This window comes from Triturus cristatus, chromosome 7, assembly GCF_964204655.1.
Source record: "Triturus cristatus chromosome 7, aTriCri1.1, whole genome shotgun sequence".
NCBI lineage: Eukaryota > Metazoa > Chordata > Amphibia > Caudata > Salamandridae > Triturus > Triturus cristatus.
The window spans coordinates 934942271-934963494 of record NC_140590.1 but is presented as its reverse complement, the minus strand read 5'-3'; the positions used below and the strand labels follow the sequence as shown (position 1 = coordinate 934963494).

General features: G+C 47.7%; 1 protein-coding gene across 1 annotated transcript in view; it reads right to left on the bottom strand.

Moving 5' to 3' along the window:
* Window positions 1-601: 601 nt before the first annotated feature.
* Window positions 602-21224, bottom strand: part of PFDN1 (prefoldin subunit 1) — a 102323-nt gene continuing 81700 nt past the window's right edge. The window contains exon 4 of the mRNA XM_085617904.1: window positions 602-856. Within this exon, the coding sequence (XP_085474030.1) occupies window positions 773-856 (84 nt within the window). The 3' untranslated portion in view covers window positions 602-772. The remainder of the gene's footprint in view (window positions 857-21224) is intronic.

The following is a 21224-nucleotide window of genomic DNA, read 5'->3' as shown; positions in this document are numbered from 1 at the left end:
CGAAATCAGCACCCTACACACGGTACACCAACAGATTATGGTCAACCATGGCAAAGACCATTGACCGGTCTAACAAAACCAAGGCATATTTTTAAGTGTTCACTAAAAATTGTGCATATAATGCACAATTTTGTATTGGAGATGAAAGTATTACTGTTTAACTAAAAAATGCTGTACTTGCAAAACAATTTCAGAAATAGGCAACAGAATTTAAGTTATTCTTCCACAAACATAAATGTTATATTTTGCACAGCAATTCACAAACCTAGTATTTAAATATAGTAGGTATATTAAGTATTTCACTTAAGGCTCTAGATAAATAGGTAAAGGAAGGTCACACAAAAATAAAGTGTGCATGTTAGAACAGTGGTTAGCCAACTCACGGGAATGGCCTATCATCAACTTCCACCTCGTATTTCCTCTATCTTGAAATATAGTCTGGCAATTTGCAATCATTCTCAATTTCCAGTCCTGGCCATCAAACTGAGCAACCAACATGTCGGGCGTGAAAAATCATAATCAATACATATTTAAAAGAAAAGTACGGTATACTAGTGTGATTGTACATGATTAACCTGGGGTGGAGATAAACTTTGACAAGTTTAAGTCAACTGTGTTTATTTGCGACAATTAATATATAAATAATGAAAATGAAATTGTATGAACAAAATTTAGTCAGTGTACATATACAAGATATCACGTGTCAATTAGTAACGTTTTTTCAAAAACAAAACATCCTTGTGGCTATTATGTTTGGCAATATCAATTCCTGCTACTGTGCTCTTCTGGCCATCAGCATTTCCCTTATGTTATCTTCGGCATCTTTTACACTTCGTTCCAAATACGTTTTTTTCTGCTGCAAAATAGAATAAAAAAAAGTCAAGAATTTTCAGTAAAATAGAAGCAATAATATGTTTTCTTCCACGTAAACCGGTTTGTAATTGTTTTTTTCTTTTGATCCATGCTGTCAGGACTGAATCTCAACAGGAAGAACACTGCATCCCCTCTCTGTAGAACATTTCATGAACACAGAGTTTTTGTTTCCTGTTGCTAGCACCAGAACTATGGAAAAAGATAACCAAACAGAAGACTACCTGCTAAGAAAAAAAACAAGATCTGAAAAATAAATCATGAAGTTCCAAGGGACGGATGCTAGCATAAAGAAGGCTTGACTTGCTTTTCACTTTCTGGAGAAGTACAAATCACTCTACTTGTAGTTCAGTAAGTGCGCAGACTAGGCTAGACATTATTTATTGTGCAATTTCAGCAGACAAGATGCCAAATACTGCTCGATTTGCAATTCCCTGATTACAACTGTCACTGCAGTAAACGAGGAACTGGCAGTATATCTTAGTTTTAGGCTCCCCCACCACCCGCACTAGACTAGACAACTGCTAGACTATGAACAAAAGAGCAACATTTTTGATACATTTAGCGATCAGAAAAACGAGACCGCTACTTGGAATCAATGTATGTGTCTCCAAAGCACAGCTCCACTTAGATGTCCCAGAGTACCAAACATCAGTGGGGGGTAGGGGGAGAGGGGCCGTGTTGGGAGCCGGTCACTTGGGCCATCGTGTTTTTTTCATTCACACATTCCAATGTTATGGTTTAAATCTTTTTATTGGTTTTAATTTCCATAGCGATATTATATATCGACATCATAAGCAAAAATAGCTCCATTGTATTATGAATTACAAAAGGAAAATGATAATCCCCAAATTCCTCCCTGCCCCAGAACCAGGTGTTATGAGTGATGTGATCGTGCATTGTTACCTAATTAGCACCTCTAAGGTTGGAGCAGTGGCGTCACTAGGGTTGGTGTTACCCGGTGCGGGTAACTCATGGTGTCACCCCCTCACGACTTGCAAGTAACAAAAGGATCTCTCTGACAAAAGCAGTAGCCCACTGGCCTATTTACATTATGTGCACTTTGTGATCTGCATGGTACATGTTCTTTGCAGCAGGTACATTAACCCTCTGAGCTACCTTTCCATGAGTCAAGTTTTCCATTAGACAAAATTCTGATCTCTCTCTACGAAGAACATTAATCACCAGTCATTATGACATTTTTATTTTTACCGAAAATTGCTGGAGGCCAGGAAGGAGGCAGCAAGCGCTTTTAAAACCATAATATACTTGCAAAAATTATGCCTCCACCTAAATTCAGCACCTGGTGCGGTCACACCGGTTGCACCGCCCTAGAGCTGGCCCTTCTCAAGGGTCCTGTGATCGCAGTGACAGTTTCACTGTTGTTCTAGGGTGTGTTGCTTCATAGGCCTGCCCTCAAGACTGGAGGTGAACTTCAGTATGAATAGTGGTGGACAAGCCTTGAAGGTTAACCCACACTTGTCATGCTAGGGTCCACCTGCTGGTGCTACGACACCGGGGCTTCTAATGTCTTGCGAAGCCTTCTAAGGTCTAGCATGAGATAGTGCTCTCTCAGGAGAGTGGTCTGGCGGACTGGTTATTAAGGCTGAACCTGGTTCCCGGGTTCCAAATTCAGCAGCTCTGGCCATAGTGCCACATCTACTCCCCCACTGAACACCATACTGTCCCACTGAGAAAAACTCAGACTGCCTTCAACTACAACCCATTTCACAGGGGTGCAAATAAAAGAAAGGAGAGGAAAGAGTGAGAGCCCCGTCTTGCAGGCAGCCACTGTTTTCAGTAAGAGTCAGACTCAGAGAAGAACTGCCGCGCTAGCAGGCGAGACTGAGGCCTCAGCATGTACACAGAGCAGCTGTGCCTGAAAGTCGTCTCTTCGCACTGCAGGCCTCCCGAGTCCTGACAGCTCAAAAGATGGGCCCACAACTCTCGAAGATGACGATCAGTGATCAGAGAGGCAAGCAGGCCACCTCGCTACGCTCTGCTCAAGAAGTCACAAAAGTGAAAAGTCGACACTCCCATCAACACACAGCACAGGCAGCATAAGCATAACCGGTCCGCAGCGTCTGCTTGACCACCTGACCCATGATGACCATTAATTGCATCGCACAGCACACAGGCAGCATAAACGCTTGCGCTTGACCACCACGCACCACCCCCCCATGCAGGCAGCATACCGCTTGACCACCACCCACCGGCACCTGACCCATGACCTAATCAATTGGTGCCGGTCGGCCGGAGAAACTCACCTGCTGTTATGATGGCAGACGGGGGGGGGGGGGGGGGGGGGGAAACTACGTCGATCGGCGGCTAGCCTTGAGGCTAGGAATAAAATAAAATTATGGCGGCCCAGAAATGGGTGGTCAACCTCTGCTCCGACCTCCTCGTCACTCGTGATGCCAGTCACACGCACTTTTAGGGCCCAATGCGCATACGGGATCAGCCGCCTGCACCCAGGCCTAGAGTCTCTAGTGACGACACCACTGGCGCGCAGACGCGGCAGAGGAGACAGTGCGCACTGCGCACACGCACCTCCTCCTCCTGAAAGGTCAGGTTGTGTTTTTCTGGACTGCACACACCGGCCCTTTGGTGTTACCCCGTGTGAGGGTGTCACCCGGTGCGGTCCGCACCCCCTGCACCCCCATAGTGACGCCGCTGGGTTGGAGTATACAGAACATCTGTCAATCAAATGAGACGGAGGTATTTGGGCCAGGTAAGCTCCAGATAGTTGGAAGATAATAGAGTAATAAAGGTGTGCCCGAGCTCAGCGTATGACACACTCTGTGCCGAGAGCATGGGGGTCAACCTTTCCATCCCTAGTATATAGCAGAGGCAGTGAAGCCACCCCTGATAAGTAGAAATCCGGTTAGAACCCAAATGTGTCGGGATATTTTGTAATGCGGCACAGAGAGCCAGGCCCATCCGTCTACCCGTACGTGATTTTAAGGGGAAAGTGAGTGGGTTGGGAAGTCCCCAAGATCATGTAGGCTGGGAATCTGGGTAGTTTGGTATGAAAGTGGGCATCCACATCATCCAGAATCTGGGACCAATAGGAGGTTAATTTTGGACATTACCAGAGAAAATGCAGCAGAATTCCTTTAGAGCCACTTCCACGCCAGCAATCCGGATTTTGTATTGGGGTGCCCCGGTGTAGGCATACGGGGGGTAAGGTACCAACAGTTGACTATTTTGGTAGCTGTTTCTATATTGGCCACATTCCTGGCAGAGTGGCGTGCTCAATACTATATATATCCTCCCATTCCCTGGGTGTCTGGGAATGGCCCAATTCCACCTCCCAACGTTTCTGATTTGTATGACTGACCTGAGGGGTGGGCTGCTGGAGGAGTTGGAAGACTTGGATACCAGCCATTTCTCGAAGGCAGTAAGCAATCATTGAGCTCCAGGACGAACTGTAGAATGCATTATCTAATGCCGGATTACCGTTTCAGGAAATGCAAACTCTGAAAGGCAGGTGGCAAAAGACAAGGGGCCTTCTGTGCCAAATAGGTGGCGAATGGAGTGACACTCAAGTCGTTGACAAGGATGGAATTCCACAAAATTCGGCCCGGGGGAAATCTAAGTTACCCACAATCGGGGTGAGAGGAGAGGGGAATGAGGTCAACCCCCTACATGCACTGACTCGATCCCTGACCTCTAAGAAAGATTTAGTGATAAGTGACGAATAGAGGCTTCGTGGTCTAGAGTATCTAGATAGAAAAGGATTATTCTAAAGGGTATGCCTTTAATGTCGGGACTATCTCCAATGCGTTGTGCTAGGGTCTCCAAATACAGCGCAAATAATAACAGCGAAAGGGGACAGCCCTGGCGGGTGCCCCTAAAAATAGATTCATCAAACACAACAGGGTAGCAGATGCACACCAATGTTCATCACTGTTATCCTTGTATTCTTGTATTCAAATGATTATGTTCTATTTGCGTGCAGACTGGCGACGTGACTCGCCTCAAAACACGTAAAGGAGTTCCATCAAACAGAGCAGCAATGTCGTTACTGCGTGTCCAGTCGCACAGCTTAAAGGAAATGCTCCAATTTTCTTTTGTTCAAAACTCCACTTTTATTGACTGTTATTCAAACTTTATCAACTGTTATTCACTTTTTTACTTTACTCTTCACTGTAAGGCTATCAGAAAACCCAATTTTTTCAAATGGAGCAGTTGTGCCCATCCAGGCCTCTTACTACCCCACGTGGGTAACTCAATTCATAAAACAGCTCAGATGTATCGATTTCCAATGCATTTCGGGCTCTTAATTTGGCCCTTCGTCAGGGAAAACTGTTTAAGAAAATGAAATGAAACCTCCGTTAAACTTCCATTAAACGAGCACTGCAATAATAACACAAATACATACTTTAGTGAAATGTTATCAAGATAACTAAACGCTTCAAACAAAAATTGGTTAAAAGAATACATTACACACTGCTGCCTGCAATGCTTAAGTGAAATGCCCCTATGACAAGTAATTTACTGTGCGCCATAACCTCCCCCACATCCATCCACGATCTCATTCCTGCCATTTGAAATGCGCTGCTCAGTAAATCCTAAACCCCCTTCCAATTATAACTAAAGACTGTCTCTTATTCCTGCATTTAACCTGTTTCCTGAAAACATATATTCAATGCCCAGATATCATACATTCATATTTATACTTGGTAGCTTCCCACATCCCAGTGTCAATAACGTACCTGTTCTAATTCCATTCAAAATATCTCCACCGCTCTAACACCTCCTTTCCTCATGACCGCCATTCAATCAACATACTCCTCCCAGAACCAACGGTTTTATACTTAACCTGTGGCTGAATTCCTCCAATCACTGGGGCGCGAGCAGCTGACACTGCCTTCCATTTAAAGCTGCATGAGCCCATTCTACCAAGATCAAAACTCGACCTAGGTTTTCACTCTCACTAATCCCCTCGTATATCGGACTCAAACATGCCCTTTTGACTGCGTCTACATTAATTGTGAACCTCAACTAATGACCTGAAAAACTACAAATCCCACAAACCCTTGTAATCAGACCCCTGATTTGTGCACGCTGTAAACAACAAATGTGATGCTCAATAACTCTTGATACACAGTCTTATATGAACCAATAATTAATTTTATATATAATAAATCTTCATTGATACCAAAACATAAGTAAATAAATAAAAGAATAAGCTAATGTCCGTGAAAAATGTATACTTTTGGCTATCATATTTGCAACACAAGTTGGAGAAAATACTCCACGGATGGCTTTTGAAATGAATTGCGACAGCCTTAGTGGTGAATATAATCCATGATGGTACTCTGTAATGTTCCAAATTGCTCATTTTCATGCTGGGTGCAAAACCGCTGGGTGAGGCGAAAATCGATTCATCAAACACAACAGGGTAGCAGATGCACACTCTTCACTGTAAGGCTATCAGAAAACCCAACTCAATTCATAAAACAGCTCAGATGTATCGATTTCCAATGCATTTCGGGCTCTTACGAAGGGCCAAATTAAGAGCCCGAAATGCATTGGAAATCGATACATCTGAGCTGTTTTATGAATTGAGTTACCCACGTGGGGTAGTAAGAGGCCTGGATGGGCACAACTGCTCCATTTGAAAAAATTGGGTTTTCTGATAGCCTTACAGTGAAGAGTAAAGTAAAAAAGTGAATAACAGTTGATAAAGTTTGAATAACAGTCAATAAAAGTGGAGTTTTGAACAAAAGAAAATTGGAGCATTTCCTTTAAGCTGTGCGACTGGACACGCAGTAACGACATTGCTGCTCTGTTTGATGGAACTCCTTTACGTGTTTTGAGGCGAGTCACGTCGCCAGTCTGCACGCAAATAGAACATAATCATTTGAATACAAGAATACAAGGATAACAGTGATGAACATTGGTGTGCATCTGCTACCCTGTTGTGTTTGATGAATCGATTTTCGCCTCACCCAGCGGTTTTGCACCCAGCATGAAAATGAGCAATTTGGAACATTACAGAGTACCATCATGGATTATATTCACCACTAAGGCTGTCGCAATTCATTTCAAAAGCCATCCGTGGAGTATTTTCTCCAACTTGTGTTGCAAATATGATAGCCAAAAGTATACATTTTTCACGGACATTAGCTTATTCTTTTATTTATTTACTTATGTTTTGGTATCAATGAAGATTTATTATATATAAAATTAATTATTGGTTCATATAAGACTGTGTATCAAGAGTTATTGAGCATCACATTTGTTGTTTACAGCGTGCACAAATCAGGGGTCTGATTACAAGGGTTTGTGGGATTTGTAGTTTTTCAGGTCATTAGTTGAGGTTCACAATTAATGTAGACGCAGTCAAAAGGGCATGTTTGAGTCCGATATACGAGGGGATTAGTGAGAGTGAAAACCTAGGTCGAGTTTTGATCTTGGTAGAATGGGCTCATGCAGCTTTAAATGGAAGGCAGTGTCAGCTGCTCGCGCCCCAGTGATTGGAGGAATTCAGCCACAGGTTAAGTATAAAACCGTTGGTTCTGGGAGGAGTATGTTGATTGAATGGCGGTCATGAGGAAAGGAGGTGTTAGAGCGGTGGAGATATTTTGAATGGAATTAGAACAGGTACGTTATTGACACTGGGATGTGGGAAGCTACCAAGTATAAATATGAATGTATGATATCTGGGCATTGAATATATGTTTTCAGGAAACAGGTTAAATGCAGGAATAAGAGACAGTCTTTAGTTATAATTGGAAGGGGGTTTAGGATTTACTGAGCAGCGCATTTCAAATGGCAGGAATGAGATCGTGGATGGATGTGGGGGAGGTTATGGCGCACAGTAAATTACTTGTCATAGGGGCATTTCACTTAAGCATTGCAGGCAGCAGTGTGTAATGTATTCTTTTAACCAATTTTTGTTTGAAGCGTTTAGTTATCTTGATAACATTTCACTAAAGTATGTATTTGTGTTATTATTGCAGTGCTCGTTTAATGGAAGTTTAACGGAGGTTTCATTTCATTTTCTTAAACAGTTTTCCCTGACGAAGGGCCAAATTAAGAGCCCGAAATGCATTGGAAATCGATACATCTGAGCTGTTTTATGAATTGAGTTACCCACGTGGGGTAGTAAGAGGCCTGGATGGGCACAACTGCTCCATTTGAAAAAATTGGGTTTTCTGATAGCCTTACAGTGAAGAGTAAAGTAAAAAAGTGAATAACAGTTGATAAAGTTTGAATAACAGTCAATAAAAGTGGAGTTTTGAACAAAAGAAAATTGGAGCATTTCCTTTAAGCTGTGCGACTGGACACGCAGTAACGACATTGCTGCTCTGTTTGATGGAGCCCCTAAAAATAGAACACGGAGCACAGAGTCTCTTATAGATAGGGCATCAATAACTAAGAGCATTTGTTCTCGATTAGAACACTGAGCTTTGTCAATAAGATGGAGAATTATTTTCGTGTTGTTACTACATTGTCAATGTTGGACAAAGGCCAACCTGGTCTTGGGCAATGATAATGGGGAGGAGTTGGCACAGGCAAGCCGCCAAAATCCCAGTGAATAGTTTATGGTCTAAATTAAGAAGGGAAATATGCCTATAAGGGGCACATTGGTGTTTATCCTTATCTGGTTTCAGTATAATTATTATGGATGCCTCATTCATAGTTAATATTGGGGCGGGGGATCAATAAGGGTCTGAAGGCGCTGGGGGGGAGTGGGGGGTTTCCGGGTCAGTCTAAGAGCCAGGTCTTGAGTCTCTTACTGAAGGTGTTCAGAGTGGGGGAGCGTCTGATGTTCACTGGGAGCTCATTCCAGGTCTTTGCTGCGACGTAGGAGAAGGCTCTTCCGCCTGCTCTGGTTCTGCGGAAGTTACGAGTTGCGTAGGTGACTGTCTTTCTGTATTCATGGGTAATCCACTTGAAGGTCTTTCAGAGGATCTGGAGGGAGTTGCAGCAGGTTGAGGCAACGGCGTTGATCTAGCCAGAGAGAAAGGAGAGGATCCAGTCGAGGGCGGTTCCTCGTATTCCGGCGTCGTGGAGTCTGGCTGTGAGAGTGCGGTGTGAGAAGGCTGCGGAGAGGTCTAGTAAGATGAGGGTCGCAGTGTGGCCCTGGTCGAGTAGCATGCGGATGTCATTGGTGGCGGCGAGGAGGGCGGTCTCGGTGCTGTGGTTGCTGCGAAATCTGGACTGGGAGGAGTCAAGGATGACGTTCTCTTCGGTGGAGGTGGTCAGCTGGGCGTTAATATATCTCTCGGTGACTTTGGCTGCGTAGGGGAGAGAGATGGGCCGGTAGTTTTTCAAGTCCGTTGGGTCAGCCGAGGGTTTTTTGAAGAGGGGCTTTACTTCTGCCCGCTTCCATTCGGCGAGGAAGATGCCGGATTCGAGGTAAGTGTTGATGGTCCGGCCTAGTTCGGGAGCTATGGCAGCAGCGCTCTGTGGTAGATGTGCAGTGGACAGGGGTCGTGGGAGCTCCTGAATGGGTGTTCTTCATGGTCTTGGTGGTATCTTCAGTGGTAGCAGGTTTTCAGGTGGTGATGATCGGCCAGTTGTCGGTGGTGGTGAGGGTGGTGGTGTCAGGAGTCTGTTAGCTGAAGTTGTCGTAGAGGGCCTTAATTTTCATGTGGAAGTAGGAGCTGACATTGCTGCAGAGATCCTGGGATGGAGGGACATCCATGGCTTCGCTGGGGGGTTTGGAGCAAAAGGTTTTATAAAATGCTCCTGGGAAGCTGCCTGGACCTGGTGACATATGCAGTTTCTGCCTAGCAATGACAGAAATTACCTTCTCAATTCGTATGGAGCCATCTAACTCTGCTGCAGGGGCAGAAGTTATTTTTGTGGAATGGGTCTCATGGAGATAGTGGCCTGGGCCGTCAGAAGACAAATCTTTGTCTTGGTAGGGGTCGCTACAGAAGTCCCTGAATGTGGATGCAGTTTTATAATCAGTGCCGTCTGGGACCCCAGCAGATTGTTGTTGTGCTCGTAATCTGTTGGCTAACAGGCATCCACACCTATCATCCCATACATGGTAAGGGTGCTGACCGTGAAGTGTAGCATACTCTGCTCTATCTAGGTCAATGCAGGTTATCAGTGTCCGTGCAGCAGTGGTTCGCTTATGAATGATTTCAAGTTCCTAGACTTGCTGCGTCAGTTGCTCCCTCTTTTCCCGGCATATCTTATTGTCGGCTGCAGAAATTGCAATAAATGTGCCCCTGATGACAGCTTTTACAGTTTCCCATAACGTTACAATAGAGGTGTCAGGAATGTCATTTAGCGCAAGAAAGTCAGCTTTTGTCTTATCAACCTGTTCGATGACCTCTAAGTTGAGAAAAAGGGTGTCACATAGCCACCACTGCCTGGAAGAGGATAGAGTCTGAGGGAAAGTCAGTGCAAGGGCTATAGCTGCGTGGTCAGATAAAGAGTGGGGTTCTATCTCAGCAGCAATAACATTAGCTTGTATATCGGAGGACCCAAAATAAATAGTCAATGAGGGCATACATTTTGTGGATATGAGAATAAAAGGTGTAATCCCGTGTTTTGGGATGCTGCTGACGCCAGATGTCCCCAGACCAATTTCCCGCAGCCAAATAGCTCCCTACATCGAGAGCAACCCGGACTGGCCATGACATTGGGCGAATCCATCATAGTCATTATTGAAGAACCTATTAAGGCACCCCCCACCCCCCCAATAAGCACCCAGCAGTCCTGTGTAGCCATGACCTCTGTAATTGTATGGCGTAGAAACAGCTCCTGGACTTCATTGGGGCCATAGACAGTGCCCTGTGTAAATGTGTGATTGCCAAGAGTGTCAAAGTGGGCAAGCAGCCGGCTTCGTATTTCTGCCAGCTTAGGACCTATTTTGCCCCGAGCACAAACATGAAATAGCCAACCTCATTGTGGCTAGGCAGATGAACGCTCTCTTCCTGGTAGAAATGTGGCTCCATGATCAGTCCTCTCCAGACATTTTAGATACCATTCCAAAGGGTTATGCCATCACCAGGCTGGCAAGACTGCAGGGTAGGGGAGGCGGGCTTGCGGTGAGTTACAAGCAACAGCTATGGTGCAACTTCTCAGAAGTACAGATCAGTGGGGCCGAAGCAGCCTTCTTTTCCCATAGTATCTCAATCCGCTGCTCGCTTAATGGCCTGCTGATCTATAGGCCCCCTGGTGCCTTCGCCTCATTTACCACTGGAAATGATTCAGGTTTTTGCGGTACAGCATGCGCACTTCCTAATTTTAAGGGATTTAAACCTTGATGATCCAACCTCACCTAACAGCGTGGACTTAACGGAGGACTTAAAGCCACTCCGGCTCAATCAGTTGGTAATGGAACCACACACATACGGGGGCACATTCTTGACCCCATTTTTGCCAATCTCGATTTAGTGAAGGTGGACTCCCAGATTCTGATTGCTTGGTCTAATCACTATACTATCCGTTTTCAGATTCAAGACATTGATCACCTCCCTAAACTAGCACAGGCCCAACCCACAAAAACTGGTCAAAGATTAGTCAGGAGGTTTTCCTATCTGCCCTTAGCAGTAGTCCTCCATGCCTGGAAAAGTGCCCAAAGGACGCTAATCGGCAAGTATCGGTATGGTTAGAGGAGGCGTTAGATACGATAGTGCTGCGTAAAACACGCAATTTCTCTCGCTCCAGACCTTCAGCAAGCTGGTTCATGGAGGACCTAGCACAAACACAAAAAGTATGGAAGCATTTAGAACGAAACTGGCAGAAGAACTACTTCTCCCAAGACAAGGAGACGTATCTGCTGCTGCTGAAGGAATACCATAAAAAGATCAGGGTGGCTCGATTGGTTTTTTACACACTTAAGATCGACGAAGCTAAAATGGTCCCCGAGAGATTTTCAGGATTGTCAAATCATTTACTTCCCTGGAGAGGGTATCTACGGTTAGGGCTCCGAGTAGGAGCAGTTGCAATGAGATTGCCCACTTCTTTGTGGACAAAATCTCCTCGATATACGCATCGTTTCCTGATATCGCATATTAAGTTTGGCCTTTCCTCTAGGAGGGACTCGTAGCCTCTCTCGGAGGGCACTTTCAAGATTGAGAGCCTCTCAGGGGATAAACTATGCTCTCTAGCGGCTAAAATAGCTAAAATCAAATCTGGTTCACGGATAGACCCGGTGCCTCCAGCCATTTGGAAACTGGGGCTACCAGTTCTGGCTTCCAGCCTATGCTCAGTGCTTAACCTGTCATTTGAAGCAGGCTCACTTCCGGCGTAGTGGAAACACACAATGGTGATTCCACTCCTTAAACAATACATCTCTTGACCCCTCCAAACCTGGGAATTTTTGCTCCATCTCTCTGCTTCCTTTCCTGGCAAAACTGGCTGGGAAACACGTCAACTCCCAACTGGCAGAGTTTATCACAGGAAATAATATCCTTCACGAGACTCGATCGGGTTTCAGACCACAATATAGCACAGAATCGGCCTTGCTTCTAGCCTCTGAGACACTACGCAAAGTGGTGATGAAGGGAAAACAGGGGTTCTGGTCCTGCTGGATCTGAGCGCAGAGTTCGATACTGTGTCACACACGGTGCTATTAAATAGTTTGTGGACAGAGGGCATAAAAGGCAAAGCTTTTGACTGGATTGCAGAATTTCTCTACAAGCTCTCTTTCCAGGTAACACAGAAGCCCTTCACCTTGGATATTATCCCTTTACTGTGAGGAGTGCCCTAGGGATGGGCATTGAGCCCAACACTTTTTAACATATAGATGCACACTTTGGCGGACCTGATCGAGGGACATTGTGTGAGAATGGTGTCATTTGCTGATGACACTCAGCTTCTGATCACACTAGCTAATGATGACAACAGGGCCACAGCAAATTTTAAATCTTCTCACTGACCTAGCAACATGGATGCACTCTAGCTGCTTGAAGTTTAATGCTGACTAAACTGAGGTGCTGGTGGTGGGGAAACAGCCTTCTATCTGGTTCTCGGCATGGTGGCCGGCAGATCTGGGCCACACCCCAGCCCCTAAACCGAAAAACCTAGGCATCTTATTCGACACCCAGCTATCGTTTGCTAGTCAGATCAGGGCCACAGTGTGCTCCTGTTTCGGAGTGCTGTGACTGTTATGGTAGTTTGAGGCCAATACCAGCCGCAGCACAAAAAACAGTTACGCAGGCCCTGCTGGTGTTGCCACTTGACTACTGCAATGTGCTGTATTTAGGGACTTCTGGAGACAGACTGACACTGATTCAAAGAGTACAAAACGCTGCTGCCCGGATGCTATTAAAAATACCAAAATGGACCTCAATTAGGTCAGGTTTGGCTCAAATTCATTGGCTAACAGTCAGACACAGAATCTCGTTCAAAGCCCTGTGTTTCATGCACAGGATAATACACCGGAGGGCTCCCAGCTACCCCTTTCACCTGATCCATGCAAACACTCCTGCTAGGGCACTTGGATTGGGTGATATAGCGCTGGCAGTGATTTCCAGAGTACGCCTGGGACGACTGGGGGGTTGCTCCTTTGGTCTTCTTGCAGCCCAGCTGTGGAACTTTGTACCACTCAACCTAAGAACTGAACAGTAGGAAGCAAGTTTCCGTAGAAATCTGAAGACCTGGCTCTTTAGACAGAGCTAGAGCCCACATGTCCCTGACTTTCCTGACCTTGACATGATGCTATTGCTCAGTGCAGGGACACTCCGTCCAGAGTAACTAGGCGCTCTATAAATGCGAACTTCATTAATTTATTCATTCACTGTGTGCAGGAAGCGGATGTCTGTTAACCCGGTCATCTATCCTAGAGTGCCTTTCTTGGCGGAGGATCAAGCTGATAACGTAAACTGCCAATGTTAGAGTGTTATAACTGAGGATGAGACCCACTGTTTTACTGGGCCCTACAGCAAACCAGTGTCTCTCTCTCTGGCAGAGGGAGGGAGCGGGCCCCAACACCTCGGAGTCAGGTCCCCACAGGTGCACCGCACACACCCAGCCAGGTCGAGGACACGGAGGCAATCTGGGGTCCTGTGGGAGATGGCAGCTATGCACAAGGTCCCAATGTGGGCTCAGGCCCCAGTAGAGTAGCAAAATGTCCAAGCACTAGCGGGAGTGCCAAAAGCCAAGAGGAGTCAAGGCTGCGTTGCAAGTTTTATCCGGTGGGGGTCTCGGGTCCACCCTACCAGCAGCAGGTCCCTAAGCCGAACAGAGCATGCCCCCCAGGAAGTCTGAAGGTCTATCCTGGGTCTCAGGCGTTCCCCTTGTGCCAGAACCGAAGCAAAAATATCGCAGGAGGCAATCGGGATCCCAGGCATGTCGCACTCTTGCTCTCCTGACGCAATGCCTTCAAGTCTTACAGGGCCTCACTTCCTGCTCCCAGGCCCAGTCCGCACAGCTCAGGCAGTCTCCCACCGCGGCGCTCACCTTGATAACTTGGCAGGAGCCCCAGCCCGGCACTTCTAAATATCAGAGCGGGCCCACGTAGTTCAACCAGAAGGCTCAATGAAGCAGGGACCACTCCCCACGTGGGAACCGCAATAGGCCCCAGTCCGGCACCAAAGCATGAGTCGCCTTCAGCACTGGCACTTGTAGAGAGTTGGCCTCCCAGTCCGCCGCTCCCAGTTTCAGTCCCTATAGAGGGGGAGCCAAAGAGCCCGTAGCGCCCGATGACGAGATCCCTCTCTCTCCGGCCCCAGGGATGCACTGCCAACTGGGTGTGGATGCGGAGACTTCAGGCCAGGCGAGAGTTGCTCAAGACGGAGGGGGTACCGGCAGACAACACCGTAGTCTGGTGGCAGGCTGTCTCCACCTTGTGACCCTCTGGTGGTTCACCACGTCTGCAGGCAGAGGTTCCCAGGGTCGCAGGGGAATGAGGAGTCTTCTAGCTCCATGGAGCTTCGGCTAGGGCGTCACTATGTTGTGGGCTCCGCTCTGCAATCTTCCCTTGGCGGTTCCAGGCTTCACGGAACCCCACTTAGGCCCCACGGGTCACTCAGGAGATTCTCTGTGGCCTACTCTGTCACCGCACAGCCAACTGGGATATTTTGCCGCATGTATCAGCTATCTAGAGGGGCGGATCGGTGGCGAGGACAGAGAGAAAGAAAATCACGTCTCACTCATCCGCCATCTTGGCCACGCCCCCCCATATTAATTTTAGAAGTCTAAAGAAAATGGACATATAATCTTTGGTCTGCATTGTAGAGGTCGTCACTGAAGTCAGGTACATAAACAATCCAACCAATATGCAGATTCCCTGCGAGTTTATTTTTTTTTGTTAAACTTACATTTATAGTAAAGTAACTTTTATTCAGCATTGTTTACAACTTTATGTATGTTAAAATAAAAATCAGTAATTCATTATAGAAACAGTTAAAGTCCAGTTACAGTTATGAAATAAAACCAAAAAAACCACTGAAATTCACCAGTGCTGGATAGCTAGACAATCCATTACTTGCAAAACAGCTATACAAACCATAACGGGACGGCAGAAAGAGGGGAGACATAAGGATGACTACAAGTGAATCCCAAAGAGCACTCTAACAATTTACAGGCTACATGCTAACACTGGCTACTCCACTTCTCATGCACCCAAGATTGCGTATGTGTGCTGTAGCAAATGGGTTCCACCCATTTAGTCCCCCTGAATTATTTAACATTTGACTACCTGGTTTTTGGACTACTACTGTGAGCAGATCTCATTATCCAAATCTCACTCACAATTAATTTATTGTAAATGGGCTGGGAGTGCTTACCCCCTGTGTCCACCTTTTGAGAATGTTGCTGCTGTGCAACGTAAGAGGTGCTGAGTTGGCTACTCGAACATGTGCGCATGTGTGTGAGCTGCAGGGGAGAGTATCGCCTTGCGCAGACCTGCATCTGTGCATAGGTAGTCTGCCTGAGGAGGGACTCGTCAATGAGTGGTACTGACTTGGAGTAACCCTTATCGTGTGAGGGGGAATTCGTTGTGTAGGACTGGCACTTACTGAAGGTTTGTGGTGCTTACACTGTATTACACATTATGGGCAAAATCAGTCCTAAAGAACAAGTTACTTACCTTCGGTAACGCTTTTTCTGGTGGATACAGTATCTGCCTGTGTATTCCTCACCTTGTGAATATCCCCTGCACCAGCAACATTCGGAAACTTTTGTAGCAGTCCACGCCGATGGGGTCGACGACTACGTCACAGACACGGCTCCGCTCGCGACTCCGCTGACGTCACCGGCTCCATAAGAAGACCTCGTCGGCGTGATGACGTCAGTTCCCTTTTTTCCGCGCCGTCGAAGCCAACGGATTTCGGGAATCGCTGTTGTTAGCGTCGTTGATACTTTGTGTATTTTCGTTGTTTTTCCTGTCTTCTTTGAAGATGTCGACAAAGAAGTCTGAGTTTAAGCCTTGCCGGGAGTGTGGCAAGCATATGTCCATCACTGACCCACATGAGGACTGTGTGTGGTGTTTATCCTCGGACCACGATGTGGATGGCTGTACCAGCTGCCGAAAGAGGAGTACGAAGGCTCTGAAGGAACGGGAGGCAAAGCTCTTTATTGCCAGAATGAAGAAGGACAAGAGAGGGAGAAGGAGATAGAGATCGTGGTCTCGATCGAAGTCGAGGTCGGCGTCGAAGTTGACTTCGGGGCATGCTTCTCGAGCTAAGAAGCACAAGAACAAGCATTTACAATACAACGGTCTCGGCATTGTTAAAGTTAGAGCTATTGGCATTGCTCATGACAATGCCGTTTCTTTAAATGTTTTAAAAACAAAAACATAAACAAAAATAATGTCATGAGCAATGCCAATAGCTCTAATTTGGTAAAACTAGGTAGTAGGCGGCTGGCTAACTGTCACACCAGAATAATAAAAAGTGCACCGCTGAGAACGTATATGACTTGGAAAACAGACAGCTCTCTGCGGCAACTATACCATGTCTCCTTACCACCACTAGCGATCTGAATCCCGAACTGCCCCACTCCGGGTAATTCAACCAGGAAATGTAAGTAAACGTCCACTGGAAATCGATCGCCAACTGAACCCGGTTAGTACGTATCTCAGACCAGCATGTCTGTAGCGAACACTGAGATTTGTCTGGATCCAAACGCTAACACAACACCTCCAACAACCCCTGTACCTGAGCCAAAAGGCAAATACTCATGGAGCACCCCACCCCTCAATTTAAAAGCCCCAAACATTTCAGGGCAATCTCTGGTCCGGGAACACCCCATCCTCTGTACCTGAGTCCGGCCTGTCTCCAGAACGCCACCATCTTTGCTACCGGTGATGGAGCTGCAGTGTCTGCTCGTGCGATGGCGGACAGGCAGGGGGCGGGACTCGTCCAAGGGTAAAAGGAGAAAAGCTCTGTAATCAGCCAATTAGACAGCGCGCCGGTCGGCATAAACATAAAAGAAATACTGCAGAATCCGGCGGAAAAACAGGTCAGAGTGAAAGGCAAATCATATAATCCCGAGTTCCGCTGTGAACACTAGCATGGTAACACGGGGGGCTAGTGGGATAAAACACATCTGCCGCTCCCCGTTTTTATGACGAAAAGCTGGATTTACCAATACGCCAATATCGAGTGGGCCGGCTACTCAGAGGGAGCAGACGCAAAGGCTCACGCAGGGTTCATTCAACACATCGACAGGACATGTGGAACAAGCACACCACCGCCTTTCTCCGAGGCAGAGCAGAAATGCCTCGGAGAAACGCAGCGTCCTTTTCGGATTCGGGGGCGTGTTTTGCTGTTATCTCCTCTTGCCATTGGCTGGAGGAGATAATTAGACTTTCTGCAAAAAACACGCCCCCGATCCGAAAAGGACCGGGCCTGATCGGAGTGACGGGACCTCTTCTCCAATTGCTGGTCAGCATTGAAGAGGCCAGCCAATGGAGAACAGGGGAGAAGAGGGGCGGGTTCAAGCCCCTCTTCTCCAAGTCATTAAATCTCGGATCGAGCCGAGACCTAAAAAGATAAGACACTCCTCTCGGCACCATTCAGATAAGAGCACGGCGCCGAAGCCGAAGTCACCTGCTCGGCGTCGAAGGGACTCTGTTTCTCCTTCTCCTGTGCCGGGTTCGCCTGCTGGTCCTTCATCTCCGGTGGTCTCTTTGTCTCCGGCTTCGCCAGTTCCAGCCCGGACTCCGACGCCGGTTCCATCTCCGGTTCCGATACCCGGCTCCATCTCCGGCCCCGGAAGATCTTCAAGCCCCGGGTGAGCCTGTGACGCCGTTGATTCCAACGTCGGCGCCGGTTGGCCCGAGTCCGGTGGGGCCTGGCCAGTATCCTGCTTTCCCTGGGCCAGGTCAGGACCCATCACATTACTTAAATGCAATGTATGGGGTATTTGCTCGTGCCATGTATGTCCCTGGTGCACCTGCGGGTCCGACGGGTCCTTTGGCGTTTAACTTAGGGGTGCCGCAAGTATATCCTCAGGCCCCTTTCTATCCATTTTATCCAGCGACGCCGTCTTGAAATCCTCCGGCTCCGAGAACGTCGACGCCGCTTCCATCCTCGCCGGCTCCGGCTCGACCTCGTTCGACGCCGATGGCTCCGCCGGATCCACGGTCGACGCCGGCACGGTGGAATCAACGGCGTCACAGGCTCACCCGGGGCTTGAAGATCTTCCGGGGCCGGAGATGGAGCCGGAACCGGAGCCGGAGCCGGAGATGGAACCGGCGTCTGAGTCCGGGCTGGAACTGGCGAAGCCGGAGACAAAGAGACCACCGGAGATGAAGGACCAGCAGGCGAACCCGGCACAGGAGAAGGAGAAACAGAGTCCCTTCGACGCCGAGCAGGTGACTTCGGCTTCGGCGCCGTGCTCTTATCTGAATGGTGCCGAGAGGAGTGTCTTCTCTTTTTCTTGTGCTTCTTAGCTCGAGAAGCATGCCCCGAAGTCGACTTCGACGCAGACCTCGACTTCGATCGAGACCTCGATCTCCTTCTCCCTCTCTTGTCCTTCTTCATTCTGGCAATAAAGAGCTTTGCCTCCCGTTCCTTCAGAGCCTTCGTACTCATCTTTCGGCAGCTGGTACAGCCATCCACATCGTGGTCCGAGGATAAACACCACACACAGTCCTCATGTGGGTCAGTGATGGACATATGCTTGCCACACTCCCGGCAAGGCTTAAACCCAGACTCCGGACAGGCGATCGATTTCCGGTGGACGTTTACTTACATTTCCTGGTTGAATTACCCGGAGTGGGGCAGTTCGGGATTCAGATCGCTAGTGGTGGTAAGGAGACATGGTATAGTTGCCGCAGAGAGCTGTCTGTTTTCCAAGTCATATACGTTCTCAGCGGTGCACTTTTTATTATTCTGGTGTGACAGTTAGCCAGCCGCCTACTACCTAGTTTTACCAAATTAGAGCTATTGGCATTGCTCATGACATTATTTTTGTTTATGTTTTTGTTTTTAAAACATTTAAAGAAACGGCATTGTCATGAGCAATGCCAATAGCTCTAACTTTAACAATGCCGAGACCGTTGCATTGTAAATGCTTGTTCTTGTGCTTCTTAGCTCGAGAAGCATGCCCCGAAGTCAACTTCGACGCCGACCTCGACTTCGATCGAGACCACGATCTCGATCTCCTTCTCCCCCTCTTGTCCTTCTTCATTCTGGCAATAAAGAGCTTTGCCTCCCGTTCCTTCAGAGCCTTCGTACTCATCTTTCGGCAGCTGGTACAGCCATCCACATCGTGGTCCGAGGATAAACACCACACACAGTCCTCATGTGGGTCAGTGATGGACATATGCTTGCCACACTCCCGGCAAGGCTTAAACCCAGACTCCGGACAGGCGATCGATTTCCGGTGGACGTTTACTTACATTTCCTGGTTGAATTACCCGGAGTGGGGCAGTTCGGGATTCAGATCGCTAGTGGTGGTAAGGAGACATGGTATAGTTGCCGCAGAGAGCTGTCTGTTTTCCAAGTCATATACGTTCTCAGCGGTGCACTTTTTATTATTCTGGTGTGACAGTTAGCCAGCCGCCTACTACCTAGTTTTACCAAATTAGAGCTATTGGCATTGCTCATGACATTATTTTTGTTTATGTTTTTGTTTTTAAAACATTTAAAGAAACGGCATTGTCATGAGCAATGCCAATAGCTCTAACTTTAACAATGCCGAGACCGTTGCATTGTAAATGCTTGTTCTTGTGCTTCTTAGCTCGAGAAGCATGCCCCGAAGTCAACTTCGACGCCGACCTCGACTTCGATCGAGACCACGATCTCGATCTCCTTCTCCCCCTCTTGTCCTTCTTCATTCTGGCAATAAAGAGCTTTGCCTCCCGTTCCTTCAGAGCCTTCGTACTCCTCTTTCGGCAGCTGGTACAGCCATCCACATCGTGGTCCGAGGATAAACACCACACACAGTCCTCATGTGGGTCAGTGATGGACATATGCTTGCCACACTCCCGGCAAGGCTTAAACCCAGACTTCTTTGTCGACATCTTCAAAGAAGACAGGAAAAACAACGAAAATACACAAAGTATCAACGACGCTTGCAGCTGCCCACTACACAGGGTGGCTTGGGAGCCCCCTCATTTGAAGCCTACTTCCTGGCAGCACAGCTGCAATGGCTGTCCCATTGGACGGCAGACAGGTACACGGTGGAAACTTGTACTGCTGCAGGACGGATATCGATTCCGGAGATCCGTCGCCTGCTCCTCCCTGGCACTCAGCCAAAACGCACATACCCTCTACAGGTGTCAGTGGCACGTAAGTGCATGCTACGGATACACCGCATGTCCCCGGGGACCCCGTTGTATTCCCCCCTACTCACCCTGGTGGGGTGGCCCAAACAGGAACGCTACTACACAAATAATGCGCTCCGCATGTGGACGTCGTGCGGCTTAACGGAGGTGGAGTCCTTTTTCGAGGATGGGCGACTAAGACCATTCCATAGCCTGATGGAGGAGTACGATCTCCCCCCGGGACAATTTCTGCTGCACCGCCAACTCCTAGATAGCTACCGACCATATCAAGACCTAAGTACAGGGGAACCACGCACGCACCCAGTTATCCACACGATCCTACACATGGGAGCTGGGCGCCATCTCACTACATGGCTTTATAAGGCCATACGGGAACTGGTTAGCAAGCCACTAGATTCCCTACGAGCCACCTGGGAGACTGAAATTGGGCGGGCACTCCATGACGGGGAATGGGGGAAAGCTCTGAAATACCCTAAGAAGGTCTCTAGGAACGCACGCTTTAAAAACATTCAATATCACATCCTACACAGGGCCTATCTAACCCCCGCACGCCTCCAGCGATTCTATCCTGACACTCAGTTCCTGTGCCCCAGATGTCAAGCGCGGAATGCAGACTTCCGGCACATGTTCTGGAGCTGCCCCATCATAAAAATTTTCTGGCACCACATTCACACTGCTCTGGGTACTCTCACGGGGC